This window comes from Monodon monoceros, unplaced genomic scaffold (assembly GCF_005190385.1).
Source record: "Monodon monoceros isolate NGI ecotype Baffin Bay Population unplaced genomic scaffold, NGI_Narwhal_1 Super_Scaffold_12, whole genome shotgun sequence".
NCBI lineage: Eukaryota > Metazoa > Chordata > Mammalia > Artiodactyla > Monodontidae > Monodon > Monodon monoceros.
Genome location: NW_021703768.1, coordinates 154,164,900 through 154,185,582, shown reverse-complemented (window position 1 = coordinate 154,185,582; position 20,683 = coordinate 154,164,900). Strand labels below are relative to the sequence as shown.

Sequence of the window (20,683 nt, the reverse complement as noted above, 5' to 3'; positions counted from 1 at the left end):
CAGTACTTCTGGCAGCCCTCAGACAGGGTAGAACTTTACAAATAAAAGCTCCTCTGTTCCCTCTCTGTTGGAGCAAGGGAATTGGGAACTTAGCTTTGGCCACTCCAGACCCAGATTTTGCTACACTGAGGAAGGGATAGGGCAAGGGCAAGTAAAAACATCACAGTATTACCATGATTTCAAATGTGGTTTTTTCCTTGATTGAGTTTTCGGGGGTTTTTTGCTGTAGATAGTTTACTGTTTTCCAGAGCTTTCATATGGTTATTTTAGCCAGTTTCTAGTTGCTTTTTATGTTTTCAAGGGGGGCTGTGGGCTTGGAGTTCCCTGCTAAGCCATTTTGCTGACGTGCCTCTACTTTGACTTTATATTAACATTGTACTAGAAATCACAGCCCACTCAATATGGCGATTAAAAGAAATAAAATATAAAAGAAGCAAAAGTTTTGCAAAAGAAACAAAACTGTCATTCACATAGTATATTACATAGAAAATCCAAAACACACAATAAATTCATTATTGGAATTTATAAGACTTCAGGCAGTAAGCTATACACAAAACCGGTACTTTACAAATGAAATTCAAAAAGAGATACCACTTACAATAGCCTCAAAAAGTATGAAACATACTCAAATAAAACTCAAAAAATATGTAATATTGCTATGGAGAAAATATATGGAGACCTAAATAAAAAGATTGCTGTACCATAGTAATGGATTGTTAAAGTCCATATTGTTAGATATTAATTTTCCTCAGGTTGATTTATGGATTCAAAGAATCCAGTCAAAGTCTCAGCATTTTTATTTACAAGTTGACACGATGATGATTATTCATATGAGTTGATTATAGCCTAGGCAGTTGAACAAGAACTTATGGAAGGATACTCATTCTACTTTATCGAGGTTGTTTCCTAATATGTTAACAAAGAGCAGTATTCGTGACCCTATTCCGTGCTGCAACTTGCCTCCGTACCTACCCCAGACACTTCCAACCCTGCTTTCCTTTCGCTTTTTCCGTTAATGCTTATTTTCTAAAATGCTATATAATTATGTTCATGGCTTACTGTCTGCTCCCTCCCTCCTTCCCCCACCCCCCAAAAAAGTTCTCCAGAGCAATGATCTCTGTTTTGCTCACTGAGGTATTTCAAATCCTTTACAATAGGGCTTGGCGCGTAGCAGGTGCCCAATATACTTGTTCAAAGACTGAAGAGGAAATAGGTTTTTTTTTGAAGGTTGTCTACTTGCCTTACTATCAATTACGCAGATGCAGAGCTACAATACACTGTCCTCGGCGAAACTCCGTTTCCTCTGGGAAGAACCGGGAACCCAGGAGCCGGCAACTCACGGAGCGCGGCCACTAGCCCAGAATGAGTACCTGGGCACGTGACAGGCTCAGCCGGGCCTCTCCACGCAGCAAGCGCGGAGAACTACACTTCCCAGAATCCTTGTGTTCTCGCGTGGACTACATTTCCCAGAGGGGTTAGCGACCGTTCCCCCGCCTCCACCGCACTACCCAGCTCCGGACCTGCACAGGGAGTTGGGCGTTTGTCGCTGGCGTGAGCGGCGTTCTGGGCTGAGGTCGGCACAGACAGCACCCCGGGGAGTCCCGACCCGAAGTTGCTGTTCGGCCGTGGCAGTTCCGGAGCCTCCCGCCTGCGGCCCGCGGAACACCCGAAGCCTGGGTGAGGTGAGCGGCGGAGGCTCGGCAGGATGCGGGAGGGAGGACCGGGCTTCGGGAGGATGCGGCGCCGGGGTATGGGACAAAGGCCCAGGAGGCGCGAGCCGGGCCTTTGTGGGCGCCGGCGGGCCGAGGGCCGGGCACCCCGGCTCTGTCCGCCTGCCGCCACCAGCCATCCCACAGTACCCGTGAACGAGACAGGTCGGGCACTTCGTCCCCATTGGCTGGACCCAGCCACCCTTCTGCTTCCTCCCGACCCGTTCCCAGTGCGCTACCTGCCCAGCGCCTTACGGCATTTGAATTTGTTTCGGGCCGGCAGTGAACGTGAGAAATTTCCTCCCCTTACCATCACTCCTGCACTCCCGAGTGACAGGCTTGTTTTGCGCGAGAAGTGAGTCGCCGGCTTCCCCCAGTGGCAGAGCCAGGACTGGAACCCAGGTTTTTGGTTTTCTGTGCCCTTTTCTCAGGACAGCAGCCCCCTCCTCGCCATAGGAGAGCTGATGTTTTCCCTTTCCGAAAAAGCTTTCTCTAGAAATCTGGAAATTGTTTCCTTGACAGGAGGGGGAGGAATTGGGTGGGAAGGCTTGAGGTGGAGAAAAGTTGTCACATGCACGCAGGGAGGTTAGAGCAGGTGCTCTGGAGCCCGCGGTGCTTGGAATCCTGGTGCCACCCTCCCTGGCTGTGTGGACTGGGGCAAGTTGATCCCACTCTGCCCTCAGTTTCCTGATCTATAAAATGGGGTGCTGACAGTGCCAACTGTGCTGTGGGACTCGATGATGTATTGATAGGTAGTGCCTGGCACGCGGTGAGGCTCAGGGAGTTGCTGCTACTGCTGATGGAGTCCTAGGACCTTTTCCTCTGACCCAGGGAAAGAGCTGGGCCTGGACCAGGACCCAGCCCTTCTCTCTGGTCCTGTCTACTCCTAGCTCCTGACTTCCTTCCTGAGGGCACATGGCATCATTCTCAGGTGGTGTAAAGGTTTCAGAGCTGCTGATTCTGAGGGGTGCAAAGCAGAAGGGGCTTCCTCCTGGCTCCCATTTTCTTCTCTCAGATTTGGCTTCTGGAGACTTCTCCCATCCTAAGGGGAAACTGCCCAGAAAGAGGACATGGCTACTGAACAGAGGGAAGCAAGGTCTCAGGTGAGTGCATTACCATCTCAAGTGTTACGGACAAATAGTTTTGTTTTTTAACCCTCAAACTGAAGTTCTGTCCCCAGTACAGTCTTTGCCAGGATTTGGAGCCCATGTCCTTCTCCCTTTGAAGAGTTGGTCCATCCTGGTAGATGGTGAATTGCATAGGGATTGCTTGCCTCCAACCCCCCAATCCATGTGTTGTGTTTCTTTTTTTTTTTTTTTTCTGACAGACACTCTTTTATTCATTAATCTCAATTTACTGTAAGATTACTGAATTGACAGGTAGGATGCCACATGTTTTATACCACTTGGGGTCAGAACAAACAAACATGCGCACTTGGCAGAGTTCCTTTCTGGCCTGCCTCCTTTGCTCAGTCATGTTCCCCTCCCTACCCTTGGCCAGAATGGGCTTTCCACCCCTGAGAATCTTCATGATACCTTACCCAGGCTTTTCCCAGTCCAGAGTTTTTAGTTCTTTCTCCCTCTTAACTTTCTGGATCATGTGCCTTGCTCCTATCACTCTCTTGAAAACTGATCTTGACCTGCCATTGTCATCTTTATTCTGTGGGAATGAGGGTGGGACCCCATCCAGGTGAGGTGGTGTGTGAACAAAGGATAGCCATTTTGGTGGGGACACAGATGGAGAGGTCTCTTGACTTTAAGAGCTGAGAGAAGACTCCTCTGGAAGTGGCAGGGAGGGTGTTGTGGGATATTAGTAGTGGAGAAGCAAGGTATACAGGGTGTACAGTTAGAAGTGGGGCTCTCAAGCCAGACAGCCAAGTTTGAACCCGTATCTTCTGTTACCATTTATGGGCCTTAGGCAATTGCATCTCTCTGTGCCTCAGTTTCCTCACCTGTAGAATGGGAATAACAACCATGCGTACCTCATAGGGTAGATGAGAGGAATTGCAGCATGGCAAGTGTTTCAATAAGGGCCGGGCACATAGTTGATGTTGAATATGTGGTGGTTGTGGTAGCTAAACAATATTATTCTAGTACATGATACTATTACTGTTGATAGATAAAAATTAACTGTACAGTGTTTTTAGGACCCAGAAAATACTGTTCATTCTGTACTCATTTTCATCTAACAATAATAGTTAATGTTGCTGGGGGAATATCCCGAGGGCTTTACCTTTGTTCTCACTCTCATAACAGCGCAGCAGTTATTACCCCCATTTTACACATGAGGAAACTGAGGCTTAAAGAAGTCAAGTGACCTGAAATCAAACCCAGGTATGTCTGGCCTCTGAGTTCATGCTGGTTATTGTCCAGCCATTCCTCTGGTGCATCTCTCAGAACACATGGCAGGCCCAGCCCCTGTGTTACCAGAGCTCTCTGCAGTGCGATGTTGTATATCATTTGGACCCACGAAATGTGATGGTGGTTGATCTTCTGAGGCTATGGCTAGGACCTGCCTTTGCATATTTGGACTGGTTTTTTCTAAGGCTTTCACATTCCATTCCAACAGAGCCAAGCTGCTCTCTTGCCCAGAATTTTCTCTGTCCCTGTGTGTGAGTCCTATGTGACATTTCTCCCTAACCTCACCTGCTGTGTGGAATTGTGTGTAAAACTCAGTAATAGGATGTTTCAGATAAGAGAGAGAGTATACCAAGTGCTGTGTTGGAAGAAAACTTTAGTTATCATCCTGTCTCTGCCATTAATAAAGTATGTGACCTGGAATCTTGACTGTCCTGGATCTTGTGTTCCTCGTCTCTAAAATGAGGATTAGCAGATATGGTGTATGGTCCTATCCAGCTACACATTTTCCTTTTAGTGTTCAAATTCATGCACTTTTCTTGTCTGCTAGTTAGATTGTAAGTTCTTTGAGAGCAGAGATCATTTCTTGTATTCCTCCCAATGTGCCAATAATTTAATGCCTTTTCTTACTATAAAAATATTGCATGAGCATGGCAAAAAACTTTACAGAGAATAAAACATGCACATATATATATGGGTATATGTATATATGCTTGTAAATGTACATATGTGCATAGATGTGTGTATGTACATGTATTTGTCTATATATTTAGCAAAAAAAAAAGTAAAATCACCCTTAATCCCACCATCTGGAGATGATTGCTGTCAGCCATTTGTTATGCATCTCTCAGCATCACTTGCTATGTACATATATAATTTTTTTTCAAAAATGGGACCAAACTATACATACTGATATGTAACTTGCTTTTTATACTTAACATTATTATGAATGCCTTTTTAAGTCAAAAATACTGACTTACACCATCAATTTTAATGATTCATAGTACTTTATATTGACATGATAATAGGTAAGAGCTGAACCTTTAATATGAGCCATGTATGGTTTTAAGTACATTGTATGGATTATTTCATTTATTTATTAACTATTTGGTAGGTTTTGAGAGGCAGTTTTACAGAGTGGTTAAGAATGGAGCCTTAGACATCCACCTGGAATTGGAATCCCAGCACTACCACTGACCAATTGTGTGACTTTAGACAAATTTCTTATCCTCTCTGTGACTTCTCTTGTGTAAAACGAGGACAATAATAGTACCTTCTTCCTAGCGTTGTTGTGAAGGTAAAATAAAGATTTACACTAAAGATTAATGTAAAGCTCTAAGAATAGTACTTGTCCTGAAGAAAGCATTCAGTTAAAGATAGCTGTTTTAATTTCCATTATTACTGTCCTCAGGCTGCAGAGGGCACACAGATAGTGCCTTAAATTATTTAACCGAGCCTCTGTCAGTGATTATTTAGGTTGTAGGTGTTTCTGTTTCTCTGCTGTTAACTAACACCATAATAAATGTCCTTTTGTGTGCATTTTTTTGCACTGTTCGTTATCAAACAAATATAGTAATTGGAGAGTTAAAAAGTATGCACATTTTAAAGCTCTTAATATGTATTACCAAATTGCTATTAGAAAGATTATTCTAATTAACACTCCCACTAATGGTCTTAATACCTCCACACATCTCTGTTTGGTTAACACAGGGCCTGGTTCGTACTTCATGGTACTCAGTATGTATTTGTCACAGGTCAAGTGTTCATTAAACCAGTGACTTGAAACCTTAAGAACCTAGAATAATATAGAAGCATTCCATGGTAGCCTGTCTACTTCCCACTGCAGCCCTCTTCACCCTGTGTGATGGGTGGTCTTGGGTGAGCTGGGATGCTTGTCTCTACAGCTGTCAGTGACGTTCGAAGATGTGGCTGTGCTCTTTACGCGGGATGAGTGGAGAAAGCTGGCTCCTTCACAGAGAAACTTGTACCAAGATGTGATGCTGGAGAACTATAGCAACTTGGTGTCATTGGGTAAGGAAATTTCCTCTATTTAGAAATTGGGATAACTCAGCATCTGACTCCCTGGATAAAAGCCATGGATCATCAAAACTTTAGCTGAGTTTTGCCTTAGCACTGTACAAATTGGATCTCCACAAATAAATCTGAAAAACTTTTTTCTGCTAATAGGCATGGATGCCTCATGCCCCACGGATGGGACAGTCTACAGAGCTGCACTTTAGAAATTCCCTCATAGTTCAGGCATTTCCCACTATGATTGTTCTATGATGTGTCTGCTCATCTCTAAGCAGAGAGCATCTTTCATCCCTCTTCTTTGACCCACCACTTGCCTTTCCCGTTCACTTTTCCAGCTAGATGAACACTGTATAATCCATATTTGAAAGGGAACCAGATAGTGTTTTCTCATTTTAAACAGTCTACCTGGTATCTTCTCCATAGATACCTGTTTATAAATATGAATTTAGTCTGTACATCTCATATATTTCCTCTTTTATAGAAAGCTAATGGTACCCTATTTCAAGGGTACATGTTTATTGTATTTTCCTAACATGCAACTAATTATTACATTGTTATGTTTTACAAGTCCCTTGCTTTTTCCCTAACACACCCCTCACATCATGGGGGCAGAACTTGAGCACCCTAAGGAGCTCTTTATATCATCCTGTAAGTTTCCACTCAGATCTCAGATACCTCTTCGTGTCAAAACCAAGTTTGTTGTTGTTTTTATTTTTTTGTTTTTTTTTTCTATGAGCAGGACTCCTATTTTCCAAACCTGAGGTGATCTCCCTGTTGCAGCAAGGAGAAGATCCCTGGAAGGTAGAGAAAGAAAGCCCTGGAGGCTCCTCTGTAGGTGAGTGGGTGGGGAATCTCTGCAGGCAGCAGTCTGGTAAATGAGTACATGTGCAACTTGGAGATGTTGGTCAGGGAAATTTCTCCAAGTTCTCAGTCCTCAAGAAGTTTTGGAGAAGGGTCACAAACTTCTGCGTCATCTCTGATAATCACTTCACAGGTGAATCTCTCAGGATCTTTATTCTTTCCTGTTGTTTCGGAGGAGGGCTACATTTTCATGTATTCATTGAGCAAACTTAGTCCATTTAAGGAACTACAGATAATTCATTCTGACTGAAGCCCAGGGTTGTGGGAAAAGAAAGAGATGAGGAAGGAAATGAGATCAGAAAGCCAGGTGGGGGCCACACTCTGAAGTGCTTTGGTACAGTTCTTAGAGATGGGAACTGTCCGTGGGTGACTGGAAATAATTCAAGGATTTTAAGCAGAAGAATTACATGGTCGTTGATATTTTAGAAAAAATGGTCAGAGTCTGAAACACTTTAAATGTCCTTCAGTAAAGGCATAGCTAAAGAAGCTGAGGTGGGTCCCTACACTGGCACACAGCACCACAGTCAGAAACAAGAAGCACTGGTGTGGGTGGAGCTCCAAGGCACGTGAAGGACTAAAGCTAGTTACGGTGCATGATTATGACATGTCGCCATTTATGTGTAAAGAAAATTACGTGGGTGTTTGTCTATATGCATAATATGCATGTAAGTGCTGAGAGAAAGGTCGCGGGACACCTAAGGTGGTAACTAGTTACATTTGGATTAGGATCGAGAATGAGTATTGATGAAAGGGGACTTTATTTACATGTAATGTTATTAAAATTTTCACAGAGAATATATTCATAAAGTCCTTATTATGCAATTTCAATTTAATAAGAATGGTCACTTTGGAAACACTGTTGGTCTTAGATTTGAAGTGAGGAAAAACTAGAGGTGGGAATCTTCTGGAGATTATTGTGTAATGCAGGCAAGACGTTACCTGCAGGAAGGCACGTGCAGTGGGTTCAGGAAAGAGGAGAGAGAGACTTCCCTGGTGGCGCACTGGTTAAGAATCTGCCTGCCAACGCAGGGGACATGGGTTCGATCCCTGGTCTGGGAAGATCCCACATCCCGCAGAACAGCTAAGCCTGTGCGCCACAACTACTGAGCCTACGCGTCACAATTACTGAAGCCGGCGTGCCTAGAGCAGCCCAAGCTTCACAACAAGAGAAGCCACCACAATGAGAAGCCTGCGCACTGCAGCAAAGAGTAGCCCCGACTTGACACAGCTAGAGAAAGCCCGTGCGCGGCAACAAAGACCCAATGCAGCCAAAAATAAATAAATAAATATAACATTTTTTTTAAAAAAAGGAAAAAGGAGAGGTCCCTTTGTTAAGGGTTCAGGACGAGTTCGGTGTGGCATGGGTTTCATTTGAGATGTGAGTGAAATATGGGTAGAGGTCGCCAGTGGACAGCTGTAGAAGGTATACAGGGTTGGAACTCAACAGGGAGGTCAGGGAGCCGTCAGTGAGAAGGTAGCATTTGAAACCTTGAGCTGAGCAGACGAGGGAACGGAGGAGAGGACAGAGTCCCAGGAAACCTCAATGTTTATGAGGTGGGTTAAGAAGGAAGAATCTGTGGCTGAGCCTGAGAAGAAGTCACCAGAGGAGAAAACTGGCAGATTCAGCTGTCATGGAAGTTGAGGACTGAGAGCTGTTGAATTGGGGAGGCCAGGGCTCTGGGGGAGCCAGGTTCTAACCCTTGCCCACTGCTTTCCTGTCCCGTGATAAACAGCAGTGCAACCTTGGACAGAAGGACGCAGGTCCTGCCCTGGCGGAGCTCAGTGGAGGGGGAGGCTAAGCGCACACAGGGCTGTGGAATGACAGACTCCAGTGAGGACCTCGGGAGAAGAGCCACAGGTGCTGTGAGAACGTGGAACAGGAGGGGTGCTGTGGGCAAGGCTTTCCGAGGAAGGGCCAGATCCCACGTTGTGAGAAGCGTTCAGGCACAGGAAGAGCATGTCCTAGAGTCCAGACAAAGGAAGCCGGCGTGTAGAGACGGGAGCAGGGAGAGGGGGCCGGGACCTGAGAGCCAGGCACAGCCTCTGAGGAGTTGAAGTACCCTGGCCCAGGTTTATATTCTGCAAGGATCAGCCTGCAACCAATGTGGAGCCACCTGGCATAGACGTGGTAGGACTTGTCTGAGGTTGCTGTTGGGTCCAGACGGGTCAGTGATGCCCCCACACAATGGGGGCCCAGCAGAAGGGCTGTGGGACAGGCTGTCTCGATCCCTAAGGCGCCCACACCTTTAGTAGAGCTCATTCTTTCCCGTATAAGGTGAGATCTTTTGAGGTGGGAACCACACTTATCTCTCCTTATATCTTTTAACTGTCATTTGGGAGAAATATTCTAATTTTGTGGGAACTGCTGGAGACCACCACAAAGTAAACAGAGAATGCAGGCAGCAGGGAACCAGTGGAGAGTTTAGGAGGGGCGTCAGGTGTGGACTGAGTATGGCGCGGAAGATTAAAGGAAGAGAAGGAAGAATTGTTAACTTTCCATTCGCCTCAGGAGCCTCTGATCCATGAGGAGTCCCCCTTCCTGAGTGAAGTGTTAGTTGGATCCATGAGGAGTCCCCCTTCCTGAGTGAAGTGTTAGTTGGATTAAACTGAATAGAAAGTATGACTGGAGTCGAAACCTGTCCAGAGAGACCCTGAAGACACCTAGTGGTGATGTCAAGTCCTTCTCAGGTTTGGGAAGCTGTCCCTGAAGGAAAACTCTGGGTGTCTGGAGGAAATAAGGACATCAGAGCCAACCAGTGTGTGCATTTCTCTGGATGGGATGAACCTCCTCTCTTTGGTCAAAGGTGACAGTCAGATGGAGCATCCTGGGAGTGCTGGCCTGTGGTGGTGTCTCTCCTGCAACCCTGGCGAGTCTCCCATCTGCCTGGACTAAAGTGCCCTCAGAACAGTTTCCCTTCCAAGGGGAGCTCAGTTCTCTGAGCTCAGGTGAAGGATCTGGATGTTCTTGGAAGCACCTTGATCATTAACTCTAGACCAGAACCAAAAACCGACCCTTTGAACAGCCGGTGACGGAAAAGCTTATGCTTCCAGGACAGGACTCCTAGAACCTCTAATTGCCTCCAAATGTGCTTTTAAAATATTATTTTCACATCAAAACTATTTACAACTAGGAAAAATAAAACGAACAGAAAAAACAAACTGTGTCACCCCTGGCTCTGTATGTTTTATAGAAATGGGAGGAAATGGCTCAAAGAGACTCATCTGAGTCTCTTCCTTAAGAAATGAACCCAGGGCTTCCCTGGTGGCGCAGTGGTTGAGAGTCTGCCTGCCGATGCAGGGGACACGGGTTCGTGCCCCGGTCCGGGAAGATCCCACATGCCGCGGAGCGGCTGGGCCCGTGAGCCATGGCCGCTGAGCCTGCGCGTCCGGAGCCTGTGCTCCGCAACGGGAGAGGCCACAACAGTGAGAGGCCTGCATACCACAAAAAAAAAAAAAAAAAAAATGAGAAAAGAAATGAACCCAAAGTCTAATCACTTTTCTGGAATATTTTATATGTATATATATATATGTATACATATATACATATATATGTAATATGGATAATGTGATTAAATCAACTTGAACGTCTCATGAGTTTGGTTGACATCCAATGTGAAAATATTCTTAAAATCAAAAATTTAAAAATTCAGGGATGATTAGGTAAATTACCTCCAATGAAAAAGTGTTTGTCTTTTTCTCTTTCTTTGTTATATTTATGCTAGAATTCAGGGCAGACTGAACCTGGCAGGGTGGCTGGCTGAGGGGTCCCTTGTGGGCTGCCCTCCACCCACCAAGATTTGATGAGGCTGCATCTGCAAATTTTTTTAATTTGCAGAAAGGTGCTGTAGGGGTTAGAGCAGCAGTGGTTTTAAAATAACATGCAGTGGTTTTAAAGAGTTAATTTACAAGGTGAAAGTTGAGCCCAAATGCTCTGTAGTCCTGTTTAATATGTTTGATTTAGTCTTGTTCTCATCCCCTGCCACCAACATCTGTTGTCCTTGTAGCTGCCAGAATGGTCTATTTAAAAGGTAGATCAGGTTATCTCACTCCCGTGCTCAAAACCTTTAGTAGCTTCTGTCACATAGAACACAATCCAAAGCCCCTAGTGTGGCCTTCGTGGTCTGGTCTTGGCTACCTTTTCACTTTCACCTCCTTCCTCTCTGCCCTTCATTCAAGAACTCTCATCCCCTGGTCTCCTTGTAGTTCTTCAGACAGGCCACCTCAGGGCCTCTGCACTTGTTTTTTCCTCTCCTGGACCATTCTTCCTGAGCCACAAGCCCACATGACTGACTTCCTTGAGTTGCACAGGTTTCTGTTAAGATGGCACTTTGTCTATTAGACACAGCACATCTGAACATGGCCCTCTGTCCTCCACATTCTTTTTTTTTTTTTAATTTTATTGAAGTATAGTTGATTTACAATGTTATGTTAATTTCTGCTGTACAGCAAAGTGATTCAGTTATACATATATGTATTCTTTTTCATATTCTTTTCCATTATGGTTTATCACAGGATATTGATTATAGTCCCCTGTACTATATACAGTAGGACCTTGTTGTTTATCCATTCTATATATAATAGTTTGCATCTGCTAATCCCAAACTCCTAATTTAACCCTCCCCCACCCCCTTCCCCCTTGACAACCACAAGTCTGTTCTCTGTATCTGCAAATCTGTTTCTGTTTCATAGATAAGTTCATTTGCGTCATACTTCAGATTCCACATGTAAGTGATATCATATGGTATTTGTCTTTCTCTTTCTGGCTTACTTTACTTAGTATAATCTCTAGATCCATTCGTGTTGCTGCAAATGGCATTATTTCATTCATTTTTATGGCTGAGTAGTATTCCATTCTGTGTATATACCACATCTTCTTTATCCATTCATCTGTTGATGGACATTTAGGTTGTTTCCTTGTCTTGGCTATTGTAAATAGTGCTGCTGTGAACATAGGGGTGCATGTATCGCCTCTTTCTTTTTTTTTTTGACAAAGGAAACACAACATTTTTATACTTAATGCATTCTTTAAAACATGCATGCAAGTTAAACATGTAAAATCCAAGCAACAGACTTAAATGTTATAAGAAGGTCTCCATTCTCAGAGAGCTAAAAAATAAATGTGGACATGAATTTTAGTGGTGTAATCTCCATTTCACTTATAGTTTTAATTTTGTTCATTTCCTTTACAGTTCAGTGGCTTGACTCCTTTTTTTGTGGAGGGGAGGGCTAGCTGTCTACTTTTTTTTAAAATTTTTATTGGAGTATAGTTGCTTTACAATGTTGTGTTAGTTTCTACTGTATAACAGAGTGAATCGGCTGTACGTATACATATATCCCCTCTCTTTTGGATTCCTTCCAATTTAGGTCACCACAGAGCATTGAGTAGAGTTCCCTGTGCTATACAGTAGGTTCTCATTAGTTATCTATTTTATACATAGTCTCAATAGTGTATATATGTCAATCCCAATCTCCCAATTCATCCCACTCCCCCTTCCCCCTCAGTATCCATATGTTTCTTCTCTACGTCTGTGTCTCTATTTTTGCTTTGCAAATAAGATCATCTATACCATCTTTCTAGATTCCATATATATGTGTTAATATACGATATCTGTTTTTCTCTTTCTGGCTTATTTCACTCTGTATGACAGTCCCTACGTCCATCTAAGTCTCTATAAATGACCCAGTTTCACTCCTGTTTATGGCTGAGTAATATTCCATTGTGTATATGTACCATATCTTCTATATCCATTCCTCTGTTGATGGACATTTGTGTTGCTTCCATGTGCTGGCTATTGTAAATAGTGCTGCAGTGAACATTGGAGTGCCTGTGTCTTTTTGAATTATGGTTTTCTCAGGGTATATGCCCAGTAGTGGGATTGCTGAGTTGTATGGTAGTTCTCTTTTTAGTTTTTTAAGGAACCTCCATACTGTTCTCCATAGTGGCTGCATCAATTTACATTCCCACCAACAGTGCAAGAGGGTTCCCTGTTGTCCACACCCTCTCCAGCATTTATTGTTTCTAGATTTTTTTGATGATGGGCCATTCTGACCAGTATGAGGTGATACCTCATTGTAGTTTTTTGGGGGTTTTTTTCTGTTTTTTTTTCCGGTACGCGGGCCTCTCACTGTTGTGGCCTCTCCCGTTGTGGAGCACAGGCTCCGGACGTGCAGACTCAGCGGCCATGGCTCACGGGCCTAGCTGCTCCGCAGCATGTGGGATCTTCCCAGACCGGGGCATGAACCCGTGTCCCCTGCATCGGCAGGCAAACTCTCAACCACTGCGCCACAAGGGAAGCCCCTCATTGTAGTTTTGATTTGCATTTCTCTAATAATTAGTGATGTTGAGCATCTTATCATGTGTTTTTTGGCCATCTATATGTCTTCTTTGGAGAAATGTCTATTTAGGTCTTCCGCCCATTTTTTAATTTTTAATTTTTTTTTTTGATATTGAGCTGCATGAGCTGTTTGTATATTTTGGAGATTAATCCTTTGTCAGTTGCTTCATTTGCAAATATTTTCTCCCATTCTGAGGGTTTTCGTTTTGTTATGGTTTCCTTTGCTGTCAAAAGCTTTTAAGTTTAATTAGGTCCCATTTTTTTTTTTTTTTTTTTGGCGGTACGCAGGCCTCTCACTGTTGTGGCCTCCCCCGTTGCGGAGCACGGGCTCCGGACGCGCAGGCTCAGTGGCCATGGCTCACGGTCCCAGCCGCTCCGCGGCATGTGGGATCTTCCCGGACCGGGGCATGAACCCGTGTCCCCTGCATCGGCAGGCAGACTCTCTACCACTGCGCCACCAGGGAAGCCCTAGGTCCCATTTTTTACTTTTGTTTTTCTTTTCATAACTGTAGGAGGTGGGTTAAAAAAGATCTTGCTATGACTTATATCAAAGAGTGTTCTGCCTATGTTTTCCTCAAGGAATTTTATAGTGTCTGGCCTTACATTTAGGTCTTTAATCCATTTTGAGTTTATTTTTGTGTATGGTGTTAGGGAGTATTCTAATTTTCTTCTTTTACGTGTAGCTGTCCAGTTTTCCTAGCACCACTTATTGAAGAGGCTGTCTTTTCTCCATTGTATATTGTTGCTTCCTTTGTCATAGATTAGGTGACCATATGTGTGGGGGTTTATCTCTGGGTTTTCTATCCTGTTCCATTGATGTATATTTCTTTTTTTGTGCCAGTACCATACTGTCTTGATTACTGTAGCTTTGTAGTATAGTCTGAAATCAGGGAGCCTGATTCCTCCAGCTCCCTTTTTCTTTCTCAAGATCACTTTAGCTATTCGGGGTCTTTCGTGTTTCCATACAAATTGTAAAATTTTTTGTTCTAATTCTGTGAAAAATGCCATTGGTAATTTGATAGGGATTGCACTGAATCTGTAGATTGCTTTGGGTAGTATAGTCATTTTCACAATGTTGATTCTTCCAATCCAAGAACATGGTATATCTCTCCATCTGTTTGTGTAGTCCTTGATTTCTTTCATCAGTATCTTATAGTTTTCTGCATACAGGTCTTTTGTCTCCTTAGGTAGGTTTATTTCTCGGTATTTTATTCTTTCTGTTGCAATGCTAAATGTAATTGTTTCCTTAATTTCTATTTCTGATCTTTCATTGTTAGTATATAGGAATGCAAGAGATTTGTGTATTAATTTTGTATACTGCAGCTTTACTAAATCCATTGATTAGCTCTAGCTGTTTTCTGGTGGCATCTTTAGGATTTTCTATGTATAGTATCATGTCATCTGCAAATAGTGACAGTTTTACTTTTTCTTTTCCAATTTGGATTCCTTTTATTTCTTTTTCTTCTCTAATTGCCGTGTCTAGGAGTTCCAAAACTATGTTGAATAATAGTGGCAAGAGTGGGCACTAGGGGTGCATGTATGTTTTCAAATTATAGTTTTTTCTGGATATATGCCCAGGAGTGGGATTACTGGATCATATGGCAACTCTATTTTTAGTTTTTGAGGAACCTCCATACTGTTTTCCATTGTGACTGCACCAATTTACATTCCCACCAACAGTGTAAGAGGGTTCCCTTTTCTCCACACCCTCTCCAGCATTCTTCCACAGTCTTTATGCCCTCACCATGTGTTATTTTCTCTCAGAGTACTTATCACTGCAAAATAGTACATATTTATTTATAATCTGCTCTTCCTCTGAATTATAAACTTTCTTGTGCTGGGTTGTCTGTTTCATTTGTACCCATTTCTCCAGTACCTAAAATAGTGCTCGGTCAGAGTTGGCTTCCAGTTAATGAATGCATGAATGACTTGGCTAGGTTAGTGGTGATGGACACAGAAAGAAGGGAACCAGTTTCAGAGACATTTAGGAGATAAATGCAGTAGGACTTAAAGATGAATTGGATATGGAAGATAAAGGAGATTGAGTTGTCAAGGATGGTTGCTTGGTTTGTGACTTGTTCAGGGATGGATAATGATATAATTCACTGAGATAGTGGTAGTAGGAGATCAGATTTGGAGGAATGATACCAATTTGATTTTTTACTTTAGAGGGAATTTTACTTTAAAAAAATTTTTTTTGATTTTAAGATAATTTTAAATTCACATAAGAAGTAGTACAGAGAGATCCCATTGGTCCTTTACCCAGTTTCAAAACTATAGTTCAAGACTGCAAACAAGATATTGATGTTGATACAGCAAAGATATGGAAGAATTCCTTCTGTCACCATAAGGATCCTTCCTGTTACTCATTTTTAGACACCCACTTTCATCTTGTTCCTTGTCCCTGTTCCTCACCTCCTCTTATTCTTAACCCTTTGTAACCACTAGTCCATTTCTATAATTTTGTCATTTCAGGAATGTTATTTAAATGGAGTCATACAGTATGCAACCTTTTAGGACTGTTTTCTTTTTCACTCAGCATAATTCTCTGGAAATTTATTCAAGTAGTTCCTTGTCAGTATTTCCTTGTTACTTATCAATATTTCATTCCTTTTGATTGCTGAATAGTTTTTTGTAAAACACATATACCACAGTTACATAACCATTCACTGTTGAAGGACATATGGGTTGTCTCCAGTTTCTGACAATTATAAGTAACATTGCTATAAACATTTGTGTATAGGTTTTTGTGCAAAAGTAAGTTTTTATTTCTCTGTGATAAATGTGGAAGAGTGCAATTACTGGGTCGTGTTGTAGTTGCATGTTTAGTTTGAAAGACACAGCTAAATTGTGTTCCAGAGTGGCTGTACCAATTTACATTCCACCAGCAACGCAGCAGCATATGAGTGATTCAGTTTCTGTGCATCCTTGCCAACATTTTGCGTTGTCAATACTTTTATTTTAGCCATTCTGATAGGTATATGGTGATATACACTGTGATTTTAATTTGCATCTTCCTAAGTTCTAATGATGTTATTTCCATGTGCTTGTTTGCCATCTGTATATCTTCTTTGATGAAATGTCTGTTCGTGTCTTTTGTCCATTTTCTAATTGTTTGGTTTTTTGCTGTTGAGATTTGAGAGTTTTTTATATATTCTAGATGGTAGTCATTTGATGGATATGTGGTTTGCAAATATTTTTTCCTAGTCTTTAGTTTCCTTTCATCCTCTTAATTGTGTCTCTGAGGAACAAAAGTTTTAATTTTGAGAGGTCTGGTTCATCAGTGTTTCCTTTTATGGATTGTCCTTTCGTTGTCAAGTCTAAGAACTCTTTGCCTATCCTCAGATCTTGTAGATTTTCTTCTGTGTTTCTTCTAAAAATGCTGTAGTTTTACACTGTACATTTATTTCTGTGATTCTTTTGCATTTAATTTTTGTATTAGATGTAGGATTCGGTCAAGATTCTTTTTTTTTGCTTATGGACAGTCAGTTGTCCCAGCATTATTTGTTGAATAAGCTATCTTCCTCCACTCAGTTCTTTTACACCTTTGTCAAAAAGCTGTTGAGCCCATTTGTGAGTCTGTTTCTAGGTGTTCTGTTTCACTGATCTGTGTGTTTATCCCTCCACCCACATCACACAGTGTTGATTACTGTAGCTATATATAGGCTTTAATATTGGATGGGTTGATTATTTCTTTATTCTTTTTCAAAGTTGCTTTAACTATTCTAGTTTCTTTGCTTTTCCATATAAATTTTAGAATAATTTATATCTACGAAAAAATCTTGCTGAGATATTGCAGTAAACCAAGTAAACTTGGAGACAGTTGAGATCTTTACTATGCTGAATCTTCCAATCCATCAATATGGTGTATCTTACCATGTATTTAGCTTGTTTTTGTTTTTGGCCACAATGTGCAGCTTATGGGATCTTAGTTCCCCGACCAGGGATTGAACCTGGGCCCTCAGGCCCTCAGCAGTGAAAGCGCTGAGTCCTAACCGCTAGACCACGAGGGAATTCCCTATTTAGCTCTTACTTAATTTCTTTCATCAGTGTTTTGTAGTTCGCAGAATACAAGTCCTGTACATATTTTGTTACATTTACACCTAAGTATTTTTTGAGTAATTATAAATGGTATTGTAAATATAATTTCAGTGCCCACATGTCCATAGTATATGGAAATAATATTGATTTTTGTATGTTTATCCTTATATCCTGTGACCTTCCTAAACTCCTAATAGTTCTAGGAAATGTTTTGTAGATTCCTAGGGATTTTTTTAATGTACTATCATCTCAAGATAGGGATAGTTTCATTTCTTCCTTTCTGATTTGTATGATTTTTATTTCCTTTTCTTACCATATTGTACTAAGTAGACTTTCAGTACTATACTGATTAAGAGTGGTGAGAACAGACATTCTTGCCTTGTTCCCAATCTTAAGTATAAAGCATTTAGCCTTTCACCATCAAGTATACTGTTAGCTCTAGATTGCTGCAGATGCTCTTTATCAGGTTAAGATATTTTTCTGGGAGGCCAAATGACCTTCACTTCAGCAGATTACATTTATAACATAGTGACTAAGAGATTTAAGAGTCATACCAACCAAATACAGTGGGTGAACCTTGATTGTTTCCTAATTGAAAAAATTTATGAAGCAATTAGGGAAGTTCAAACACTTCCATGTATATAAGATGCTACTAGTGAGTAGTGTTAAGTTCACTGGCTGTGAGATGTTTTGCTTTTTTTGTTTTTTTTTTTAAGACCTTATCCTTGAGAAATGCATTTGGAAACATTATTAGATGAAATGATACGATGTTTAGGATTTGCTTTAGCCAGTCTGATGGAGGAGGAGTAAGAGCTTATATATGAAGTGTTGGTGGTTGTTGTTGCATTGTACAATTCTCTCTATTTTTGTATATATTGAAATTTTTCCATAATAAAAAGTTTTAAAAATTGGAGTTACGAAAAACAAATTGTCTAGACCAGCATTCCTTTTTTCAGTAAGACACAGGATGTTCACAAATGTGCAGTACCACACCCATTTATAATTATACTGTTATGTGTAATTCCCAGCATACCAATTTTAAGTCTTTCAATCCTCTGGTTCTCAAGAAAGCCCTGTGAGAGTGCCAATTAAAGTCACATTTTTATTGAGCTATGACATTGAATCTGACTGATTATTGGATAAATCAGGGAAATACTTCAGGAAATAAGGCCAAAAAGCCATTTGGGGTAAAAAAAAATATTGATTCTGCCTTCAACCCTCACCCGTATTCCTTCATGTAGTATTGGGGAAAGTTTTTTTTTTATCTCCTGCCAACTCAGAAAAACCTCTCCAAAAGACAGAAAACAGTTACTATTGAATAAACATTAAACCAGATTTCCGCATGCATCATAGGTAACCTGCTGATGAGATTAAAAGGGTGGGGTTTCTTTCTGTTTTTACGCGGGCCTCTCACTGTTGTGGCCTCTCCCATTGCGGAGCACAGGCTCCGGACGCACAGGCTCAGCGGCGGCACGTGGGATCCTCCCCGACCGGGGCACGAACCCGTGTCCCCCGCATCGGCAGGCAGACTCTCAACCACTGCGCCACCAGGGAAGCCCTCTTTCTGTTTTTGTAATGTAGCTGAGCAATTATATACATGTTCTCGAGGTTAATTGTAATTTGTCCTCATTTAAGGGGACTGACAACACAGTTAGCTATACATTCTTTCATATTTATCCTAAATTCACCTGGCAGTTGGGCTATCTGTGCTAGTGAAAAGAAAACTGGTATAGTATGATGAGCAGGTGGTAACAGTTTGGAGTTCGGCACTAGGTAAACTTCCACAATGACAGGGAGATAGGATCACTCTCTTTCTTGATGTTTACATTTCAAAGAGATGGCTCCCAGGCTCTCAAGAAAAACATTCCTGGTTTGTAATGCTCACAGAGGCTTTACAAGTTTACATACATATCAAAGGCATAGAGGAAGGATTTACAAATACAAATTTTCTCAAAGAATATTCTAAGAAAAAGGGCAGGGGTGGCGGCACATATCTTTCCCTTTTGGCAAAAGGGAAGATTCAATTTTTAAGTTTTCACTAGCAAACTGCCAATCCCCTAAAATCCTAGAAAATCGTAACCACTGCCTGTACCTCTTTCCTGCCTACATCCTCCACTATCTAAGGATAGTTTGGATACTATTCAAAGCTCACATTTGCTTCTGTTTCTATCTTTTGTTTTTGTTGTAGAAATGATCACATTGTGTTGTGACTGCATGTTGAATTATTCGTTTCTAATGTTAAATTAGGCTCCTGGAGGAAACGAATTATTTCTTTTCATTACTAGATCTCTGGTGTCTTACAGAGCACCAGTGCCTAGAATAGAGTCTGGCACATTGTAGCAACACAGTAAATATTTGTTGAATGAATAAAATAAAAGAGTAATCAGTGTCTTTTAAATAACAGAATGTGATAGGCTGAATAATGGCCCCTCAAGATACCTGGGACCCTGTGATGTTACCTTTTGTTTTGTTTTTTTTATTTATTTATTTTTGGCTGTGTTGGGCCTTCTTTGCTGCACGCAGGCTTTCTCTAGTTGTGGTGAGCAGGGCTACTCTTCGATGGGGTGCATGGGTTTCTCATTGCGGTGGTTTCTCTTGTGGAGCATGGGCTCCAGGAGCGTGGGCCTCAGTAGTTGTGGCTCACGGGCTCCAGAGCACAGGCTCACTAGTTGCGGTGCACGGGCTTAGTTGCTCCGCGGCATTTGGGATCTTCCCGGACCAGGGCTCGAACCCGTGTCCCCTGCATTGGCAGGTGGATTCTTAATGACTGCGCCACCAGGGAAGTCCCTGTGATGTTACCTTAATATCGCCTTAAGTTATCTTAATATGATTGAATTAGGGATTTTGAGATGGTGAAGTTATCCTGGATTATCTAGGGGTGCCCAAGTGTAATCACAGTTGACTTTTTATGAGAGAGGCAGAAGGAAATTTGACAAGAAAGCAGAGGTAGTATAATGATGGAAGCAAAGAGAAATATGAAGATGCTATGCTGTTGGCTTTCAAGGTGGAGGAAGAGACCATGAGCCAAAGAACGCAGCTCTAGTGGTTGGAAAAAGAAAGGGAGTGGATTCTCCCCTTGAGCTCTACTAACACCTTGGTTTCAGCCCAGTGAAACTGATTTCAGACTTTTGACCTCTAGACAGTAAGAGAATAAAATGCGTTGTTTTAAGCCACCAAGTTTGTGATACTCTGTTACAGCAGCCATAGGAAACTAATACACAAGATGAGTTCTCTAAGGATAAAAACAGTGGAAAATAATACTGGATAGGTAGGAAACTGGGATCAAAGGAACATAGTGAGAGTCAGTAGCAGTAACCATTATAGGGTAATGAGACCCCCAACCTAG

General features: G+C 41.9%; 1 protein-coding gene across 1 annotated transcript in view; it reads left to right on the top strand.

The window, feature by feature from the left end:
* Positions 1–1,547: 1,547 nt before the first annotated feature.
* The window catches only part of LOC114892184 (zinc finger protein 354B), a 93,555-nt gene continuing 74,419 nt past the window's right edge, over positions 1,548–20,683 (top strand). Inside the window, exons 1-3 of the mRNA XM_029216848.1 lie at positions 1,548–2,812; positions 5,971–6,097; positions 6,840–6,935. Of these exons, the coding sequence (XP_029072681.1) occupies positions 2,780–2,812; positions 5,971–6,097; positions 6,840–6,935 (256 nt within the window). The 5' untranslated portion in view covers positions 1,548–2,779. The remainder of the gene's footprint in view (positions 2,813–5,970; positions 6,098–6,839; positions 6,936–20,683) is intronic.